This window comes from Fomitopsis serialis, assembly GCF_022376445.1.
Source record: "Fomitopsis serialis strain Sig1Antser10 chromosome Unknown B0H18scaffold_42, whole genome shotgun sequence".
Taxonomy (NCBI): Eukaryota; Fungi; Basidiomycota; class Agaricomycetes; order Polyporales; family Fomitopsidaceae; genus Fomitopsis; species Fomitopsis serialis.
The window spans coordinates 166641-183919 of record NW_025955002.1 but is presented as its reverse complement, the minus strand read 5'-3'; the positions used below and the strand labels follow the sequence as shown (position 1 = coordinate 183919).

Below are 17279 nucleotides of genomic sequence, written 5' to 3'. Positions count from 1 at the left end.
GGAATCCGGTCACGTTGACTCGTTCTGGAGGTGTGTACGCTACTCTGCGGCTCCCCCTAGCGGAACTGAGATGGCACAGGTGGCAGTGAACTGCGAAGCCAGCGCAGACCAGTATCCGCCGGCGCAACGCGCGTACGCGTTTGTCAGTACGAGTCATAGCTGGCTTTGAAGACGTCCCGTATTCGAGCGTCCTGCAGCCAGACAAGCAGTGCTGAATCGGGGGCTGCAGAGAACGGTACGTGAATTCATGCAACATACCACCACATTGACCTAATCTTGGATTGAGGAACATCGTGAAGCGGGCCATGATAGGCACAAGTTCAAGTTACTAAGTATACAGTCAGTGTGCCATTCCTAGACTTAAACACTAGCATAAGGGGGGTCAACACGTTCTATCCAGACTCCAGAGAACCAAGATAAGGCCCATGGCGGTGCCACCATCTTCCTGCTCTCTCTACAGATGGCCTATTGCATTTGCCCACAGTAAACTCTCGTGAGGGCATGCACGTCGTAGCCCCTCCTCACGCAACACATCTGGTATACCCGATTTCTCGTCTCGCGGCCTAATTGGATGGCTACACATCATACGCAGGCGGCGGCTCCCGCCCCCTCGACATCTCTTGCTCCGCCCTCAACCTGTCTAGCTCCACCTGGAACCTCTCGATCCGCCCTCCCAGATCCTCCATCCCCCCGGAGGCGGGCTCAGCGCAAAAAGCCTGCTCCACCGCGGCGGCCTATCCGCAGCCTGATACAGCGCGGCGCCCGGAGCCGCCTGTGCAGATGGCACAGACCGGCCCTGGCGCAGGTCAGCGAGGACAGTCTCGACGTCGCGCACCCTGCGTGAGAGCGCCTCGCGTCGGGCTGGCGCTTTGACGTTCCGTGGCGCCGTTCTCGGCGCAGGCGCAGGGGAGGTGGGCGATGGCACCTCCCCCGCGTGCAAGCTCGCAGGCGGGCTGTCGCCCTCGCTAGCGTGCTCGTAAGACGCCGCGTACCCGGGTGCTCCCTTTCCCGGGCCTGCGAACGCGAGGACGGCGCCGATCGGGGGTGCAGCGCGATCATGGGAGGACTCCAGCATGTTTGGGGAGATGAACGGGTCCACGTTCGCTGCGGAATCGATGTTCGGGCTCCCTGATCCGTTGCGATGGCCGTGTCGGCGGCACATCAGCAAGAGGAGGGCGAGGAGGGCGAGCGCGCCGACCCCTCCGACGACCCCGCCCGCGATGGCCGCTGCGGGTGTATGACTATGCGTCGACGAGAACTGGGACGCCGACGCCGCGGTCGCTGAGGCGGACACAACAGACGACGGCGCCGTGCTCGACGCCGCACCAGAAGTCTGCGCAGAACCGGCAACGTCCGTCTCCTCATACCTGCCACAGATCCACAAGGATCAGCGTCCCCATTGTCGGCCTCAGCGAGTCTCGAGAACGGACGTACGTGTACTGCGCCCAGTCGAACGCGAGGTACGACGCCTGCGCCGTCCCCTGCGGCGTCATCACGAGCGTGTGCGGCGTGTTCGCGAGCGCGGTCGCGCGGTAGAGCGTCACGTTGTACATGTAGTCCGCCGCGGTCGACGGGACGTGCGTGTACGCCCCCGCGGGCGCGCCGTCCAGTTCGAACGTCACGTTCACGAGCGTGTTCGCGGCGCGCACGTAGTTCGGCACGACGCCGTACACCCAGACAGCCGTGCCTAGAAACAGGGGCGGCGCGTCGCTGAGCACGGACGCGCGGGGCACGGAGCAGCGCGGGACGCACCGGTGAACGAGAGCGATATGTTCTCCGGAGCACTGTACACCGACACGGTCGTGTCGTGCCAGGACTGGTCGAAGGTCATCTTGACGTCGGGCTGGACGAAGCATCCGGGGCACGCAGGCCCGTAGTTCCAGCCGTCCGAGTACACCGGCAGCGCACGCGTCGCGGAGTCGCCGTAGTAGTCGTCGATCGTCCTGTTCGTGGCGGTCGTCGCGCCCCGCGCCAGGCGGAGCACCAGCGAGGCGGCGACTACGAGGTTTCGGGGGGATGAGCGCGGCATTTCCAATAAGTGTTGCGTCCGTATGGCGCGCCTGCGTGGACGGGGACAGGCGATGAGGATGGGGAGGACACAGAGCTCTGCAGAGCGACGCCCTCCTCAGCGAATAGAGGCACAGTATGATAACCCAAAGTGCGCATCATCAAGGGGTCTCACATCTGATCTGGTCTCTCGTCATAGATCCGCACATGCACATCTGTACATAGAGCAGATCAAACGGACTGTGAAGCAGTGTGAAGCCGACGCAGACCAATCGCGGGTATGAGTTCTCACCTGGCTTTGACTGCGTCGCGCGTATGAGTGTCCTACAGCCAGACGAGCAGTGTGCTGTCCTGCATTGTAGCCCGCAAAGAGAATGGTAGTACACGCTTCATATAGCGCACCACCCCAATATTGATCCAATCTTGCTGAGGAACATCAGCAAGCGAGCCGTGATCAGTGCACAGGAAAGATAACATCCGCTCTGCCTTGCTCACGATGTACTGCATTGTTCCACGGCTGTCAGGGCCAGCACCTCTCATAGTGGAGCACAAATGACCGAATGCCCAGACGAACCATGTTGCGGCGATGGAGAGTGAGTTCGTCGTGCGTGTGTGCAAGGACCAGGAAACACCCGAGCGGAGCACGGGAGCAGAGCTAGCTGCACGCATCACGTTCGGCTCACTGCAGAAGATTGGCGGCCTGCGAAGGAGCTTGCCGCATCGCGAGTGGAAGGATGCGCCTGGGATTATGATGAGCGCCCGCCCACGGCGAAGGTATGATATCTTGCGACTCGGCGTAAGTAGCCCCCCTCATAGGTCATCGGATGTACCATTGCTGCGGGCAATCAACCCTTCCCTCGCGCTGGCAAGCTTCTTCGCACATCCCTGCCTTCCTGATTTCATCTTGCTCATCTGACGCGTGGAGCCCAGGAATGCTGTCAAAAAGTGCATAGAATGAGTACTGTGCGAGCTAGTGAGGACGTGAAGTGGCAGAAGGTGCGCGACGCGATGTTGATCGCGCGAAACGTCCCTCAGAGCCTTTTTTCATCAAGCATCGCAGGAGGCTAACGGAAGGCGGTGCATACAGATATTGCAAGTTGCTGCTGCAAGCGGCATCTGTGCAGGGACAACGCAGAGCCTACTCAGAGCACACGGAGAGCACCATCGCAAGAGACGCTCCGCACCCAGCACGTGACCGCGAGAGAAGGCCGACACGTCGCCGACGCGACGATGACGTCACGCATGCGTGCACGGCGCGCGCCGCTCTCCGCCTGCCCCACCAGCGATGCACGATCGACGCGGGCACGATCGAGCGCGGTGGTGCACGCAGCAGCACCGAGCGACGACCGCGAGACGCACACGGAGTGCGCGATGATGCTCGATGATGCAGGCCCCGCCCGTCCCCACTCCCCCTACTACTTATCCAAGCCCTCGCCGTCCCCGCTCACCCCACCACGCCTGCAACCATCTTCTCGACACCCAACGATGTCCGCAGAGAGCATGACCGCACAGCGCCACAACGACTACGTCGGCGGCGACGCCTCCCGCGCCCGCATCCCCGGCGCCGACAAGGCCACCACCGGCCACCAGTACGAGGCCATCTTCCCCAACAGTCCGTCTCCCCCGTCTCCCCTCCGTCCCGCGCACCGTACTCACATACCCCACGCAGCCGGCGCACCCGGTGCGACCGACACCGCACACGCCAACCGCGCGCAGGAGCACCTCCCGCCCTCCACAGGCCGCGACGCGCCCCCCGCCGGCGGCGTGCCCCCCGTCGGGCCGCACATCACCCAGGTCATCCCCGGCGGTCCGTCCCCCTCCCTACCCTCCCCTCACCCACACTAACCCACCCGCCCCCAGACCAGCTCGCCAACGGCCACTCCCCCCACTCGCCCGCCCCCGCGCACGGCCGCGCCCCCGCGCCCACCGACGACGCGTCCCACACCGACCCCGCGACGCACCGCATCCAGACCGCCCGCACGACCGGCCACCCCGTCGCGCTCGCCCCCGCCCCCGACAGCCGCACCGTCGTCGACCCCGACCCGTACGCCCCCCGCGCCACCGCCGCCGACACCCTCACCGGCGCCACCTCCAAAGACGGTAAGCCCGCCTCCCCCTCCCCACCTCCCTCTCCCCTCCCTCCTCTGTGACCCTAACTAACCCCGCCGGACAGTGAACACCCACCTCGGCCACCCCGGCTCCGGCCAGACCTCCGCCGAGCTGCACCACGACGGCCAGCCCGGCCGCACCCGCGCCCCCCGCGGCGCCGACCAGTTCGGCTCCCGCGCCATCCCCCGCGAGGACGCTCCGCACGCGTAGCCCGCGAGCTCTAGGGCGTGCTGTAGACATCCGTGCGGATGGATGAGCAGATAGATTCATGGTGAAACGCAATTGTATAGTACTGTAGTAGCACACATCTCGAACGCATTCTCGCATGATAATATGGGCAAGATTGTGCACACTGAGCTACGGAGACAGTCATCTCAAATGTCCTTGCAATCTCCCTCTCGCAATCCCATCGCAGTCCACCAGACAGTCGAACTCTTCTGCAATCGTGCGGATTCAATGTTTCAATCGTCAAACATAAGAAACTGCGATTCTATTCAATTCTCATCATTCATCATTCACGGCTCGATGCTAGTGCTGTACGGAATACTTCTGTTCTCTTCTGTTCTACACCAATTTAGCCAACACCCCTCGACCTCTCCGACGCTTACAACATCTCAGAAACGAACGTTACCAACAGCCTACACATGCACGCCCTTGAACCCCACCGCCTTCCTCCCCGCCTCCTTCGCATGCTCATGGTGATCCCCCATATGCACTCCCTTCTCTCCGACACCAATGCCCATTCCCATCCCGTCCGTCGCGAACGACTCGCCCGCATGGAAGAACCCGCCGAATGGCGTCGCAGGACTCAGCGTCGCTGGCGTCCGCGGCGAGAACGTCAGCCCCGGCGACACCATCAGCCCGCCGTCCTCGTCCGCCTCGTGTCCGTGTCCGTGAGCGTGCCCGAACGTGTCGTGACCCTGAATCGTCGTGGAGCTGACGTTACGCGGGAGCGTCGACGCGCTCAGGCTCTGTATGTTATGCACAGAAGGCTTCCTCGCAAATGCGCCGTTGCCTGCATTCTTGCTCGCGGCCGAGAGCATATTGCTACCCGCCGTCGAACCGATCGCAGGGATCTGGCGACCACCGCCCGACATGAGCCCACCACTCCCGTCCAACGCGCGCGCGCTCAGGTACTGTGAGGGCATCGTCGTCGACCGCATATGCAGCGCCTGGCCCAGCCCCGAGCTCGGTACATCCGCAGCTCGCGCATTCGACGCGTGCGTCTGGTTCCTCTGGCGCTGTCCCGTCCCCATCCCGAGCTGATCGGCCCAGAAGGAGATGCGGCGAACGAGCCACCGCCGCTTCCCATACGGCAGACGCGTGGAAATCGTTCTCGATAGCACACGGCTGGAGCACGTCGAGCAGCCTCCTCTTGCTCTGTCCACGGCCCGCTAGCCCCTGCTGCGCTTGCGCTCGAGGAATTGCTGCTGCTGTTGCTGGCGCTGGGCGTGCGCCTGGATCATCATCTTCTCCATCGCAGTGAACCCGTCGTCCGCACGGCCCCACCCCCGACACCCAAGCCACGCTTGAGCTGGAGCTGTGCCTGCGCGTCCTGGAGAGAGAGCAGCTCTTCTTGTATCTGTGCCAGATGTGGCGTAACGCGGAAGTCATGCCGAAGGTAAGGCGACGCGTTCGCGCTGAAGTCGTCGTACCCATGTCCACCGAGTGACAGTCTCGCATACGCTGCTGAAGGAACGCTTGCTGCTGCTGGAAGGGCAGCGAAACGGCGCCACCGGCAGGGGTGCAAGCGGGATGCCGGCGTGAGGAATATGCGGGGGTAGGTGCCCACCAACAAGCAGCGGAGAAATGTTTGCGCCATGCGGCAGCCGTCCGATGTCGGGCGAAATGAGCGGCGATAGCTGAGGAAGCGGCGGGTGGACTTGGCCTCCTTTGAGGTTGAGCAACGCAGCCTGCGCCATGATATGCGCCAGGGGATGTTCATCGTCATGGACGGTGCGTTCCATGCGCTGTGTAAGATACGTTAGAACAGCCATTCAAAATCAGCTGACAACGTCGCCAGCGCAGCGAAAGACCGCTTGCCTCGACGGGGATGCCATGTTGACTTACCCGTAACTCCCGCTGCTCAGCGGTGTCAGCGAACCTCACCGAGATCCTGGCACCTGACTTCTCCATTCCACGGATTATACGTCCGTGCAAACGTTCGATGATCTCCTCCGCCGCAGTGCGAGACTCAAATCTGCGCCAAAAAATCACTCAAGTCAACCTCAACTCGCACCGTAGGTAATCGATGCTCAAAAGTCCGCCGCGCACCTTACGAACGCAATCATCCTCGGCGGGTTACTCAACCTCGTCTGGAAGAATCGACTACTGCAAATTTTGTGCGGTTTCACCAGCGCGGCGAGCGTCATCTCGTCAATGGACAGCGGGAGACCTTCCATGTATAGGTTCGTCGACGCATTGTCCTTCAACTGCTCCATCCGGGCCTTGAATGAATCGGCCGGAATGTCTTGCACCCCTGCTGCTGCTTGGAAAGTCGGCGTGGAGTAGACCGTGCCGGGAATCTTGTGGATTTGCTACACAATGCAGAGTCAAGAGAAAAAATGTAAATGACTACTCAGCTGAGACAGGTGACATGCGTACGTACCTTGGAGAAAGAAGGGTGGAGGTTCCTGTACTTGCGCAAGGCCTCGATACACTTCCCCGCCGCGTCAATTGTCTCGAACCTAGCCCAAACGGTTCAACGATGCTCGTGGCATATATGCTAATGAAATATACTTACAACACGAAACCGTACCCACTAAACCGCATGTGCAGGAGATCGATAACGTCAAAAACAAAAAGAGGCGTCAGCATTGAATCCACGTAATCAAAACCAAACAGCGAGATGGCCGGCGTTCGTAGAAGTGCAAGTGCGAGAGACTAGATCATTGTGAGTTCCGAGACCATCTCACTGCGGCTACTCTCACTCGGCCGCAAGAGTTCTAGTGCTGCTAAGACTACAGCGTGAACTCTAACGGGTGCCGGATCAGGCCAACGCAACGCCCTTGTCCCTTCCATACGTACGGCTGGCGAAAATGGCTCCACCCATATTCAAGCAAAAAAGGAACACTCACGAAGGCTTGTCGCATACATGCCGTGTGAACGTCCTCACGCTCACCACGGTCCCGAACTCGCGGTCATCTTGAACAGCTCCTCCTCCGGGAAGTTCGGGGGCAACCCGTTGATGTACACGTTCGGGGTACGGAAGTCCGTTGTCCCCGGAGCGTCTGCGACAGGGCTCGTCAAGGAATCATGGTGGGGCCAGGTTGTTGCTGTTTGAGAGGAAAAGACGTGTTTGGAGAGGCTGGCAGTACTCCGTGCAGCGCGGAGCACTCGGCATGGGTGGAAACCTGAGGTTGCGTCCCATGAAGAGTGGCGGAGGGCTCTGCAGCTGCGCTTGGTCCACCGCGAGCGACGGGGACGTCCGAAATGTATTCAGCGTAGTGATGCTCGAAGGAGAAGCGGACACAGGGTTGAAGAGAGGCTGCCCTGCCCGCGAGATGGCGGAGGGAGGAGAATGGGCGGGATCCTTTGGAGCTGCTACATATTTAGTACTTAGCCGCGCGTTAACCTACGACGACGGAATAGAAGATCACGTACCAATGCCGTCAGTGGAAATGGGATTCCTGAACGGCGAGTTCGGAGGTAAAGCTGCCGATGTGGCGGTAGGGTGGGTGCATGTGCGACTGAGGTGGTGTCACCCAGTATGGCTGACGTCTGCGTATGGTCAATCATCTGACCATTCGCGGGACCAAGGATGGTGATAGGCGTCCCGAGGACACCAGGACAACCCTGGCTCTCAGTAGACGAGTTCAGAGGCGGAGAGAAATGGAACGAATTGGAGACAGTAGGACTGTTGTATGCATGAGCAAAGACGTGTCGTTGTGGATGCGGGGCAAGATGATGCGACGACTGGCGTAGCGGACCCCTCCAGGAGAGTGTCGAGGCGAGTGCGTGTTGGGGACGCATTCAACAGTGCAGTATCGAGGCCTGAAGATAGCCTACTGGGGGATGAGGAACACGTCCAGGAGAGCTACCGCTAGAGGGCGAGACAGAGAGAAGCGAATGCGAGTCGGAGTTGTGCTGCTGGGACGAGAACGAACGGAAGCTGCGTGGAGACGAATTAGACGGCGTCAAGGGCGACTGCGGCGTAGAGGTACTGATAGAGCTAGGCGAGCGAGTAGTATCTGGGATAGAGAACGGACTGGCAGAGGTGTCGCGGGGGATGTTCTGCAGCGTGGAAAGAGGAGACGAGCGGTTGCGGGAAGCGGAGAGCGGAGACGATAGAGACTGGGTATGTTGGTACTGCGCGGCCGCGAGGGAAGACTGAGACTGCATGCTGTGCTGACGGGATGCCGGAGGAACAGTACGGAGGCTTTCGGGAGACGAGGGGCGGGTATCTGACTGCAGCTGGGGAATAGCGGGAAATCGATGCTGTAGCGAAAACGTAGCGTGCGGACGACGAAACGACGGATGCGATAGCGTGCTCTGCGCGGGCAACGGATTGAATCTGTCGCGGGAGGAACAGCGAGAGTCAGCGACGGTGATAAGAACTAAAGCTGGTGAGACGGACCGAAGTTATAGAGGCTATTCTTGGGCGAGTGCGATATGTGACGCTTGGCAAGTCGTAGGATAGCAGTAGGTGGAAGGCTGGGGATACTTGTGCCGCAAAGCGCGGATGCGAGGAAGTTGTGTGTGACGGTAGAGAGAAGAGACGGGGCGACGGGGGCGGCGAGGCCATGGGTTCTTATAGGACGTGCAGGTGGGGGATGGCGCATGTCGTCGCCCCGATCTGCGAGCAGCCGCTGTCAGAGGCAAGCTGGGCCACCGGCGAGCGGTCCCGCATTTGGGCGGGGACATCCCAGAGAGGAAGGCGCCCGGCGAGAAGAAGCACAACTGGCTGGAGATGCCCGGCGCCCGCCCGCGTCCTCGATCTCGCCCGCCGCGGCGGCTCGTCCCTCGCCCCTCCAGGCGCGTGGCGTCCTTCGTGGCGTCCTCCTCGCTCCTCGCCCCTCGACCCGCCTCTGCTCGTTCCGTCGGCGCCCCTGCCCCCCGCGTCCGCCGCGCCTCGCCCTGGCGCCCGTCCACACGCATCACTCGCTCCCTGCAATCGCCATTGCTGGCCTTCAGAACACGCTGCGCCAGGGATACAGAAAAGAAATTACCCCGTGGACGTGAGTCGTGCTACCATGAACGTTCTCTTCTGGGATCGTCGTGCATGGTGGAGCAGCGACAGCAGCAGAGCTTCGCGGAGTCGCCCTGTCGCGGTCACGTGGTGCGACGCGTCAATGTAGCACGCACATGTCCTGAAACGGTCGCCGTCTCCAGCCTCGAACAATCTTCTTTCCTGTTGTGTTCGGGAACCACCGACTGCGACGTTGCCGTGCGCATGAGGCCCAATGTGAGCACACGACTTCCGCCGTGATGAACTGTATGTGGATCACTGCTCACCTTTGGTGGACACGAGTAGTGTCGTCTTGAATAAGACAGAGCGCACCGCTTGAGGCTTCTGTGAAGGATGTACTTGACGTACTGGAGATTGCCATCACAATCTGGCGTGACGTGCCATCTGGTCTGTACAACCCGACGTGAGCGATGATGTCAAGACTGACATAGATCGAAAGACAAGGCAAATGACGATCAGAAGATGAACAACTGACGAGGCGGAGCAGCCACGTCTCGTCTGGCACCGGGCTACTACCCTCGGACCAGCAGCTGAGAAAGAAGCGTACGTGAGTCCACCGTCGCTCGTCCTAACAAGCAAGACAAACCGTACAGCTGTCTTGATGCAAGTGCCAAATTGGGCGGGCGCGAAAAGCTCTCCGCGCATGGTACTTAGAGTTCCGGGCGGGCGAGCCTCCTCCGCGGACAGTCGACGCCTGATTGGCCAAAGGCTCGCCTGAGTCTTCAGTTCGACCATGGCTATTCAGCCTCCCAGCTCGATCCCTCGCCAGCGATGCATCCCATCTGACTGACGGTGATCTGCTGGGAAGCCCAAGCTGCAAGACCATCATGAACGTTTGGATGATGCGACAGGAATAGATTCGACGAAAGTGTTCGTGGTCAAGAGAGCTCGCGCTGTCGCTGACATACGCACGTGATCGGTGTTACACCAAGAAAGGCAACTGTGATTGTTCAGAAACGTCCTCGACCGAGCGCCGACAACCCCGACAGGGATGCCAGCAGCTGCTACTTGAGTACGAAACGCGAGGTGTAAACATGGTACTTGTAGCCGGAGCCCAGGGCAGCGGGATGGACAAGTCGAGACTGTTCGCAGCCCGAGACCTCGAGCCTCATCAACGTCTTGAACAGCTTGATCAAGCAACCCACAATGTGTAGCTGCTCCGAGATCAGTAACGCCACCTTTCATCTGAGAATGGCATACTGCGACAGGGCACCACCAGGAAAAGATGTGGCGTAGACCTTTGTTTGGGTCTGCGCCTACTAACTTAGTTCGACCACACGTATCATAAGAGAACACGCACGCACACCATCTAGACTTCGCCCAGGCTGCTTCTTTCTCAACTAACACAGGTATTCCGAGTCCCCGACAATACCCACGCAGCAAGGCACATCAATAAGTACTCTCTGTTACCGCGTGGTAAGGATTGTTGCATGATGCCCACAACGCAGTATATACGTACGTGTGCTCCGAAGATGTCCTTCGAAGGCATCTATGGTGTCCAAACCGCTCACGAGTCCTATAGAAGGCAATCCAAGCCAGAGAACACCGAGCAGCGATCAACCAATGTCATGACAACACGACCCGTGCCCTGGTGGAACCCAAGGGAACGAGCCCCAATCCTGGCTCAAACCACCCCCATGGGCAATGTTTGATGAGGTTCGATGGGTACTCCATCATGGGATGCTTCAAACGTTCGGGTGACACAACACACACCAACTCCTCAAACAGTTCTATTGTAACACAAAGGCGAGGCACAAGCACCACACCCTCAATGATATACACAATATGTTATCTTCTTTGCTCTTCTTCACCCCCACACGCCGTCGGGGGCGTGCTTACAAGACACCGCTGTCGGCGATGGTGATCTTCGCCTTGGGCGTGCCAGAGGCGGAGCCGAGCGACTCGATCTTCCTCACGATGTCGAGGCCCTCGACGACCTCGCCTGCGATGGGTGTCAGCACCTACGCTCCGTTAAGCCCGAGTATTACGTACCGAAGACGACGTGGGCGCCATCGAGCCAAGACGTCACGACCGTGGTGATGAAGAACTGCGAGCCGTTCGTGTTCTTGCCGGCGTTCGCCATCGACAGAAGGCCGGGCTTCGAGTGCTTGAGCTTGAAGTTCTCATCTGTGCACGCGCTCAGCACCGCGCCGCAGCGGAGATCGCGCCCGGTGCGCACTCACCCTCGAACTTCTCGCCGTAGATGGACTTGCCACCGGTGCCATTACCCTGCGGATGTCGGTCAATATCGCGATATGACGCAGAGATCTCGATCGCAGGCTTACGCGGGTGAAGTCGCCACCCTGGAGCATGAAGTTGGGGATGATGCGGTGGAAGGACGAGCCCTTGTAGCCAAAGCCGTGCTGGCCGGTCGTGAGCTCGCGGAAGTTCTTCGCGGTCTTGGGGACCACGTCGTCGTAGAGCTTGAAGGTGATGCGGCCGAGCGGCTTGCCGTCGACGGTGATGTCAAACTGCCGACCCGGGCCAAAATTCAGCAATTTTATCGCGCGGGGGAGGCGGGACGGGTTGGCGACTCACGAATATGTCCGACATGTCGACCGGGCTGAAGGAAAGGAAAGAGTGGTGTGTGGAGCAGCGCAGAGAGCACCTCTTAAGAGGCACGTCGGCAACGCCCGATCACGTTCATCAGCTACAAAATCTAACCGCCGTGACAATCGGTCACAATCGGTCACGTGCTCTCATCGCCTCAGCCACCTGCCCCTTCCGAGCGACGTTCGCCGAACACGCCTTCAAGTCCACCACAAGGATACCTATCCGTGAAAGAACTCTACTCTTCCTTCCCTGCCAGCGGTAACCTATCGATAAACACTCACGAGGTGTAGCGTCCCAGTCTGTGCACATCCTAGCCTGTCTACTGCCTCCCGTCGCGCCGGGGACCGTGGCGTCCGGCGGCATGGAGGTGGGCCTGGTCGTGAAGACGGGAAAACAGAAGCCAGGCGCTGACTATGCGGGACAGCCTCGCGCTGGCTAGTCCTGAGCGGCATTCGCTACTGGCGTCATCGATGTCGTTCCCCGGCTCACATGTGGCCCCAACTGCACGCAGGCGACTCCTAGCGAAGTGAAGCGGCTGTGCAGGTCGGCGTGATACCTGGCCTACAGCGGGCCGCGCGGAAGGTTCCAGGCAGAGGCTGCTGGGTATCCTTGGAATGATACCCCACCAATGGACCCCAGAGTCTGTCCAATGTGCATGCAGTGCATCTGTGACGCTTTCACCGAGTTGCCTAAATCGGCGATGATCGCCCCATCTGTATGCGTCCTGGCCAGTCAGCACTTTGCCGTTAGTCGGCTTATGTGCGGCAGGGTTCGAATACTATTAGGACGTACTGACCTGATCTGCCCGGATGCCCGCGGATCCGAGCTGGTATGGTACGTAGTAGGTCGCGCCGGCGTTGCCTAAACCGTGCTCGCATGCAGCAGAGACGGCCGTCCAATCGGGTGGCTGTGGCGGACGTCCGAAGATGCTACGAGCCAGTCTCGCAAGCGAGCTTTGAGCCGTCTCGAGACTGGAGTGTCTGATATAGCTGGCACAGGTGAGCTCTATATCTGTCTGTGCTCGTCATGCCCTTGCTGAATGATATAATCCCGGCGCCGTGGTAGGCTCCGCTCGAATTTAGGTTCTTGCGAATCGCGCCGCTCTCGTGCCCTTCGTCATTTTTCTCATGGATGAACTTGAAGCACAATCTCGGTACAAGAGCTACACGACCAATCCCCTTCAAGCCACCGCACACGACGCCCGGCAACGACAGTTGTAGCATCATGACAGGGTATGTGCCAAAGTCTATTGTTCAATCATCACACTGAGCGTCTTGAGAATCTCATAATAACTGACTGTACAGATCGCAGTCTACATATCACCGGTGGCCTTATACAGCGCCACGGTGGTATCAATACATCTGACCGCTCTAGACGCTCATGCCGAATACGCAGATGCGTGACCACTTTCACAGTTGTCCAGGGGGAAGCTTAGCCCGCGTGGCGATATGACCGCTCGGTCATAAGGTTAGTTACAACCGCCCATGCCGTCCAAAGCCTCACTCCACAATGCGTGCAGCCACCGCCCCCCGACTTTCCCATCAATCCCTGTGCTGGTGGAACGGCGTGGAACCGTGCAGTCATCAACCTTCTGGCCTTCTCCCGAGCGGAACATGCGCGATGCCCTGGCAGATTCCAGAAGGAGAAGGAGACCCACGAAGCAATCACTGCGCCGCCGGCACGATTGAAAGGTGATAGATGGTTCGGCGCATCTCTGTCACGACCGCGCTGTGCCCTGAACGTGGTCAGTGTCCTGCTCCCCGAAGTTCATATCACGATTTGCTAATCGCCACAACTCGGCTCTGCGGCCGCTTCTCCGCGATTCCCCACGAAAGCAGAGCCGCGGATACCGTTTGCGAGGCCTCGGACATGGTATATATAGAGGCGATGGATCAGGCATGGCCGTACCTTTCTTCGTCGCTGTCTGTCTGCTCACGGTCTCGGTCGCGCGAACGTGTCAGGCCCGGTACCCACACAGCAAAAGGAAAATTTGTCCAGACCCTTTACCGCGAATGGATTCGCAGATCGCAAGAGGCATCTCGCTGTCAAGTCCGTGAGATGCTCTCAATGCTGCCCGGACGTGCGCCTCGTCAGAGTTTTGACGAGGCTGACGCCGTCAGCGATAGCGTTTCTGCTAGCGGCCAGATACACCCCGTGTCGCCGGTTCCCAACGTTTCAGGTGTCGTCGCTGTCACTCGTCGAGTCTATCCAGTTCCGGAGGGCAGTGCAAACAGCGAAGAGATGTTGTTGCGAGAACGGGGTTCTTGTCTGGCTTACAGAACTACGATGTGCAAGATGGGCCTCCGACGTCCATGGCCGCCAGTGCGAAATGTTTTCTCCTTTGACATGGCATCTGATCTAGGTGATCGGCCAAGGCTGTCTGTCATAAAGCTGTCAAACCAATGCCAGGCTGCAATCGAGGACGCATCTGAGGTCTTGATGCTCATTCTTGATGGGCTACAATTCTGCTTGTTGTGGAGATCGCTTAGTCTTAGCGTGCAAGACGGTTCGTATGGTGAGTCAAGCCTTGGTTTTTGGCTTGGGGCACGTCCGTTGACCCTCGTAATAGTCACAGACAGCGGGACGGGTGTTGCCATCGCCAGGACCACTTCAAGCTGTACGAAGGTCCAACACCTCGGATAGGCGCGGTCGGCATTCCAGACAACTAACTCCGGTCTGACCAAAGGTAGTTTTTGACCTGCTAGGCACAAAGCTTGTTCGCCGTTCTGGCCTTGCAGTTGCCCTGGAACGCGAGGATGATCCGGCGCGGCGGTATTCATGGATTCTTTTGTACCCCGAGAATACCAGCCAGTGTCAATGTCGTCAAGCAGACCGGTCGACGACGACTCTCATATCATATTCTTCGACGACAGGGTGATGGGCGGGATATTGTGTTCGCTTGTGCGACGTTGGTGTCACGTAGTAGATGGTTGCGCGCGGCATCGAAATGTCAGCCTGCGAGACAGTCCGCGGCACGGAAGCGCCTGAGCCAATGCGCATCACGCGTAGCCTACTGTGGCGCTGACTCGTTGCGTTCGTCCAGTGTTGTGCCTTGGTCCTCATAAGGTTCCCCACCTGCGATAGGCCCGGTAAGATGATGCAATCAAGCTGAGTATGTCAGCTGTACTACAGCAGCCGATCGCGCGTTCGATCTCAGACGAGCCAGGGCGAGCCTCGTTTTACGCCGCTATAAGGAAGCCTTGTCATGTCCGTGCCTCTTCGCTCTCACTCGCGTCCACACCATATGTTGTCTAGCTCTTCCTGGCTCGAACCGCCATCTAGGAGGCTTGGCTGACCGTCCTGACGATGAGCAATGTATACCCCGACAACCCAGATGCGGAACGCTACCAAGTGTCTGTCATGCCTCGTGTTCCGCGGTAACTGTTTGACCGATGGCTGACGTGCTCCTACTCGCAGCTTCCTCCACAATTACCTACACCTTGTTGGCATAAGTACATCATACCTCTCCTCCGTTGATCACAGAACACTGACATTGGCGTCTGTGCTGTCCGTCAGCCATTTTCTATTACGACTACGCCTTGACGTTCGGAGCCGAGTACTCACGAATATGGAAGCACCCCACTGGCACGCGAAGAAACTACATGTTTTTGTTGAACCGTTACCTTAGTTTCCTCGGTGTAAGCCTGCTAGTCCCGATCGCGTCCACTCCCACTCATGTTTTCCAGGATATCGCCGTCAACGTCGGCAATTTTTACGCATTCAAAACAACTCACGTGAGTATGCCCAAATTTCTTCTTCTCGCTCGCGCTAATGATGTTCCACATTGTAGAGGTTCGACAATTGACATTGCTGCATGGCACGGCTGAACGGTTTACTGCAGCTGCAGTCAGTACGCGTTCTACAGACAGGCTCTGTTAATCGTCGCCCAGGTAGTCGTCGGCCGTGAGTCCTTCAGTTCGATGCAATCCAATGGTTTCAGTCTCACTCTGGACACAGTCATACTGACTCTGAGGACGTCCGCTCTTTACAACCGAAACAAATACGTCACCGGATCAATCGTCGCCGTTGGCCTTTCCCTCGCTGGTCTTGCCATTGTGTGTAGATGTTCCTGATGCGTGGCGCGCATATATACTGACCATTGACCGTTCCGTTGTCACAGTACGCTGTAAACGGACAGCGCGAGAGCATTTCGCTGAGCGGAGGCTGTCACACAGCTGCCGCCCGGAAAACGTATGTGATATTGCCTTCAATGCTTTCTCCGCGTGCTCACATGTATGATCATCGCCGGTACTATGACATCTGAAGCGCTATCCGTGCGTCAAGTTCCCTGCGTCGTCGTGCGTCAAGTCCATTCTGATTACCTGTTTTTTTTTTTACAGGTATTGCAGTCGCATGGGAATCCCTCTTCGTGTTCGACCTCATGATCTTCTCGTTGACAATGTACAAGACGTGGAAGACACGCCTGCTCCACTCGTCACGGACCGATAAGCTCGACCTCCTCTCACTCATATCGCGGGATGGTACGTAGACTTCTACGTAATTGCACGCCGGCTCTCACTGACTCGAGTCCAGGCGCCATGTACTTCGCGTGAGGACGAGCTTTCCCAGAGTGACAGCCCGGACCAACGTTCATTTAATCGCAGCGTAATGGCATCCGTCAACTTGGCAAACACCTTGACGTTCTACGTGAGACTGCCCCCCTTTCGATGCAACCCGCGCTTGCTAACCATTTTCCAGTTGCTGCAGGTAAAAATACTATTCGTGAAGGCCGATCGGCGGCGTTCTGATATATACCTAGCCGCTACTAAGGGGTGTCCTCTCAACCTTCGCCAGCAGGTACGTCCAGCGTCCTAATCACCTCAGCGTGCCCTCAAACTTCGAGTCCAGCGTCTCCGTGACGATGATGTCGCGCCTCATGCTCAACCTGCATGAGAGCGCCGGCATACGCTCGACCCCGACTATCACCAACGCCGGATCCACTGGCAGTAGCGAAACCTCGACGACACTGCTATTCACGTCGCGGATAGTCATGCATGACGGTGACATCGTTTCGGTGCCGATACCCAGGGATTTTTCCTTCCATGACCGTCGAGACGACGAAGAGGCGATGGTGCCGGACGACGTGCTGGACCAGCCAGAAGACATAGAGATGGCCCCGCGAGTTCGCAATACGGATAATGGCGAGGTGTAGCAGCGGGGGCCCTATCAGTGGGGTTTGACTTTTGACCTGGGACAAAGGACATTGTGGCATCATGTAGAGTGTATCTAGCTTAAGTGTATTGATAGTCATAATGTTTCAATGCTATAGGATCTACAAGGTGGATTGCTGTGCTACAGTTCAATGTGGTGGTAAAGGCCAAGTTCAAGTATCACAAGTTGCTTTCTTCAAAAGTAATCAATATGCACACCTTCCTTGGACAAGTGAAAAGCTAGACCATGGTGAGAATTAGATATGATACTT

The 17279-nt window shown here is 58.5% G+C and overlaps 6 protein-coding genes across 6 annotated transcripts; 2 read left to right on the top strand and 4 right to left on the bottom strand.

Annotated features, from left to right (window-relative positions):
• Positions 1–1436: 1436 nt before the first annotated feature.
• On the bottom strand, positions 1437–1948 carry B0H18DRAFT_860677 (uncharacterized protein; the record flags this gene model as incomplete). Its single annotated transcript, XM_048039712.1, has 2 exons — positions 1437–1687; positions 1753–1948. Coding segments are annotated over 2 exons (447 nt in total), but the record flags the coding sequence as incomplete, so codon positions are not given.
• A 1559-nt stretch (positions 1949–3507) lies between these two features.
• B0H18DRAFT_878149 (uncharacterized protein) lies at positions 3508–4326 on the top strand (the record flags this gene model as incomplete). Its single annotated transcript, XM_048040602.1, has 4 exons — positions 3508–3619; positions 3677–3780; positions 3873–4107; positions 4181–4326. The coding sequence occupies 4 exons, from the start codon at positions 3508–3510 to the stop codon at positions 4324–4326; spliced, it is 597 nt and encodes a 198-aa protein (XP_047892387.1).
• A 428-nt stretch (positions 4327–4754) lies between these two features.
• On the bottom strand, positions 4755–8457 carry B0H18DRAFT_1120053 (uncharacterized protein; the record flags this gene model as incomplete). The annotated part of the gene is made up of 14 exons (XM_048034044.1): positions 4755–5378; positions 5431–5573; positions 5626–5698; positions 5772–6086; positions 6187–6316; positions 6391–6653; positions 6725–6803; positions 6860–6877; positions 7238–7346; positions 7411–7656; positions 7720–7770; positions 7860–7972; positions 8125–8158; positions 8223–8457. 14 exons carry the CDS (start codon positions 8455–8457, stop codon positions 4755–4757), a joined length of 2433 nt encoding a protein of 810 aa, XP_047892386.1.
• A 2504-nt stretch (positions 8458–10961) lies between these two features.
• B0H18DRAFT_1012788 (cyclophilin) lies at positions 10962–11928 on the bottom strand. The gene is made up of 5 exons (XM_048029068.1): positions 11843–11928; positions 11590–11775; positions 11488–11533; positions 11297–11431; positions 10962–11246 (listed from the first exon to the last, which is right to left on the bottom strand). The coding sequence occupies exons 1-5, from the start codon at positions 11855–11857 to the stop codon at positions 11140–11142; spliced, it is 489 nt and encodes a 162-aa protein (XP_047892385.1). The 5' UTR covers positions 11858–11928; the 3' UTR covers positions 10962–11139.
• A 71-nt stretch (positions 11929–11999) lies between these two features.
• On the bottom strand, positions 12000–12865 carry B0H18DRAFT_438204 (uncharacterized protein). Its single transcript, XM_048038105.1, has 3 exons — positions 12654–12865; positions 12139–12595; positions 12000–12090 (listed from the first exon to the last, which is right to left on the bottom strand). Exons 1-2 carry the CDS (start codon positions 12733–12735, stop codon positions 12177–12179), a joined length of 501 nt encoding a protein of 166 aa, XP_047892384.1. The 5' UTR covers positions 12736–12865; the 3' UTR covers positions 12000–12090; positions 12139–12176.
• Positions 12866–15001: 2136 nt separating this feature from the next.
• B0H18DRAFT_1012769 (uncharacterized protein) lies at positions 15002–17152 on the top strand. Its single transcript, XM_048029067.1, has 14 exons — positions 15002–15210; positions 15275–15309; positions 15374–15495; positions 15544–15591; positions 15697–15760; positions 15815–15912; positions 15978–16048; positions 16124–16131; positions 16198–16338; positions 16391–16406; positions 16462–16504; positions 16556–16564; positions 16617–16654; positions 16706–17152. Exons 1-14 carry the CDS (start codon positions 15164–15166, stop codon positions 17007–17009), a joined length of 1044 nt encoding a protein of 347 aa, XP_047892383.1. The 5' UTR covers positions 15002–15163; the 3' UTR covers positions 17010–17152.
• The last annotated feature ends 127 nt before the right edge of the window (positions 17153–17279 follow it).

Coding starts and splice junctions, on each gene's coding strand:
- B0H18DRAFT_1012788 (XM_048029068.1), bottom strand. Junction 11,534..11,589: donor AGGGTGGCGACTTCACCCGC/GTAAGCCTGCGA, acceptor CGACATCCGCAG/GGTAATGGCACCGGTGGCAA. Junction 11,247..11,296: donor TGGCGCCCACGTCGTCTTCG/GTACGTAATACT, acceptor CACCCATCGCAG/GCGAGGTCGTCGAGGGCCTC.
- B0H18DRAFT_438204 (XM_048038105.1), bottom strand. CDS start 12,735: ATGCGAGCACGGTTTAGGCAACGCCGGCGCGACCTACTACGTACCATA. Junction 12,596..12,653: donor CGGGCATCCGGGCAGATCAG/GTCAGTACGTCC, acceptor CTAACGGCAAAG/TGCTGACTGGCCAGGACGCA.
- B0H18DRAFT_1012769 (XM_048029067.1), top strand. CDS start 15,164: ATGAGCAATGTATACCCCGACAACCCAGATGCGGAACGCTACCAAGT. Junction 15,310..15,373: donor CCTACACCTTGTTGGCATAA/GTACATCATACC, acceptor GCTGTCCGTCAG/CCATTTTCTATTACGACTAC. Junction 15,592..15,696: donor ACGCATTCAAAACAACTCAC/GTGAGTATGCCC, acceptor ACGGTTTACTGC/AGCTGCAGTCAGTACGCGTT.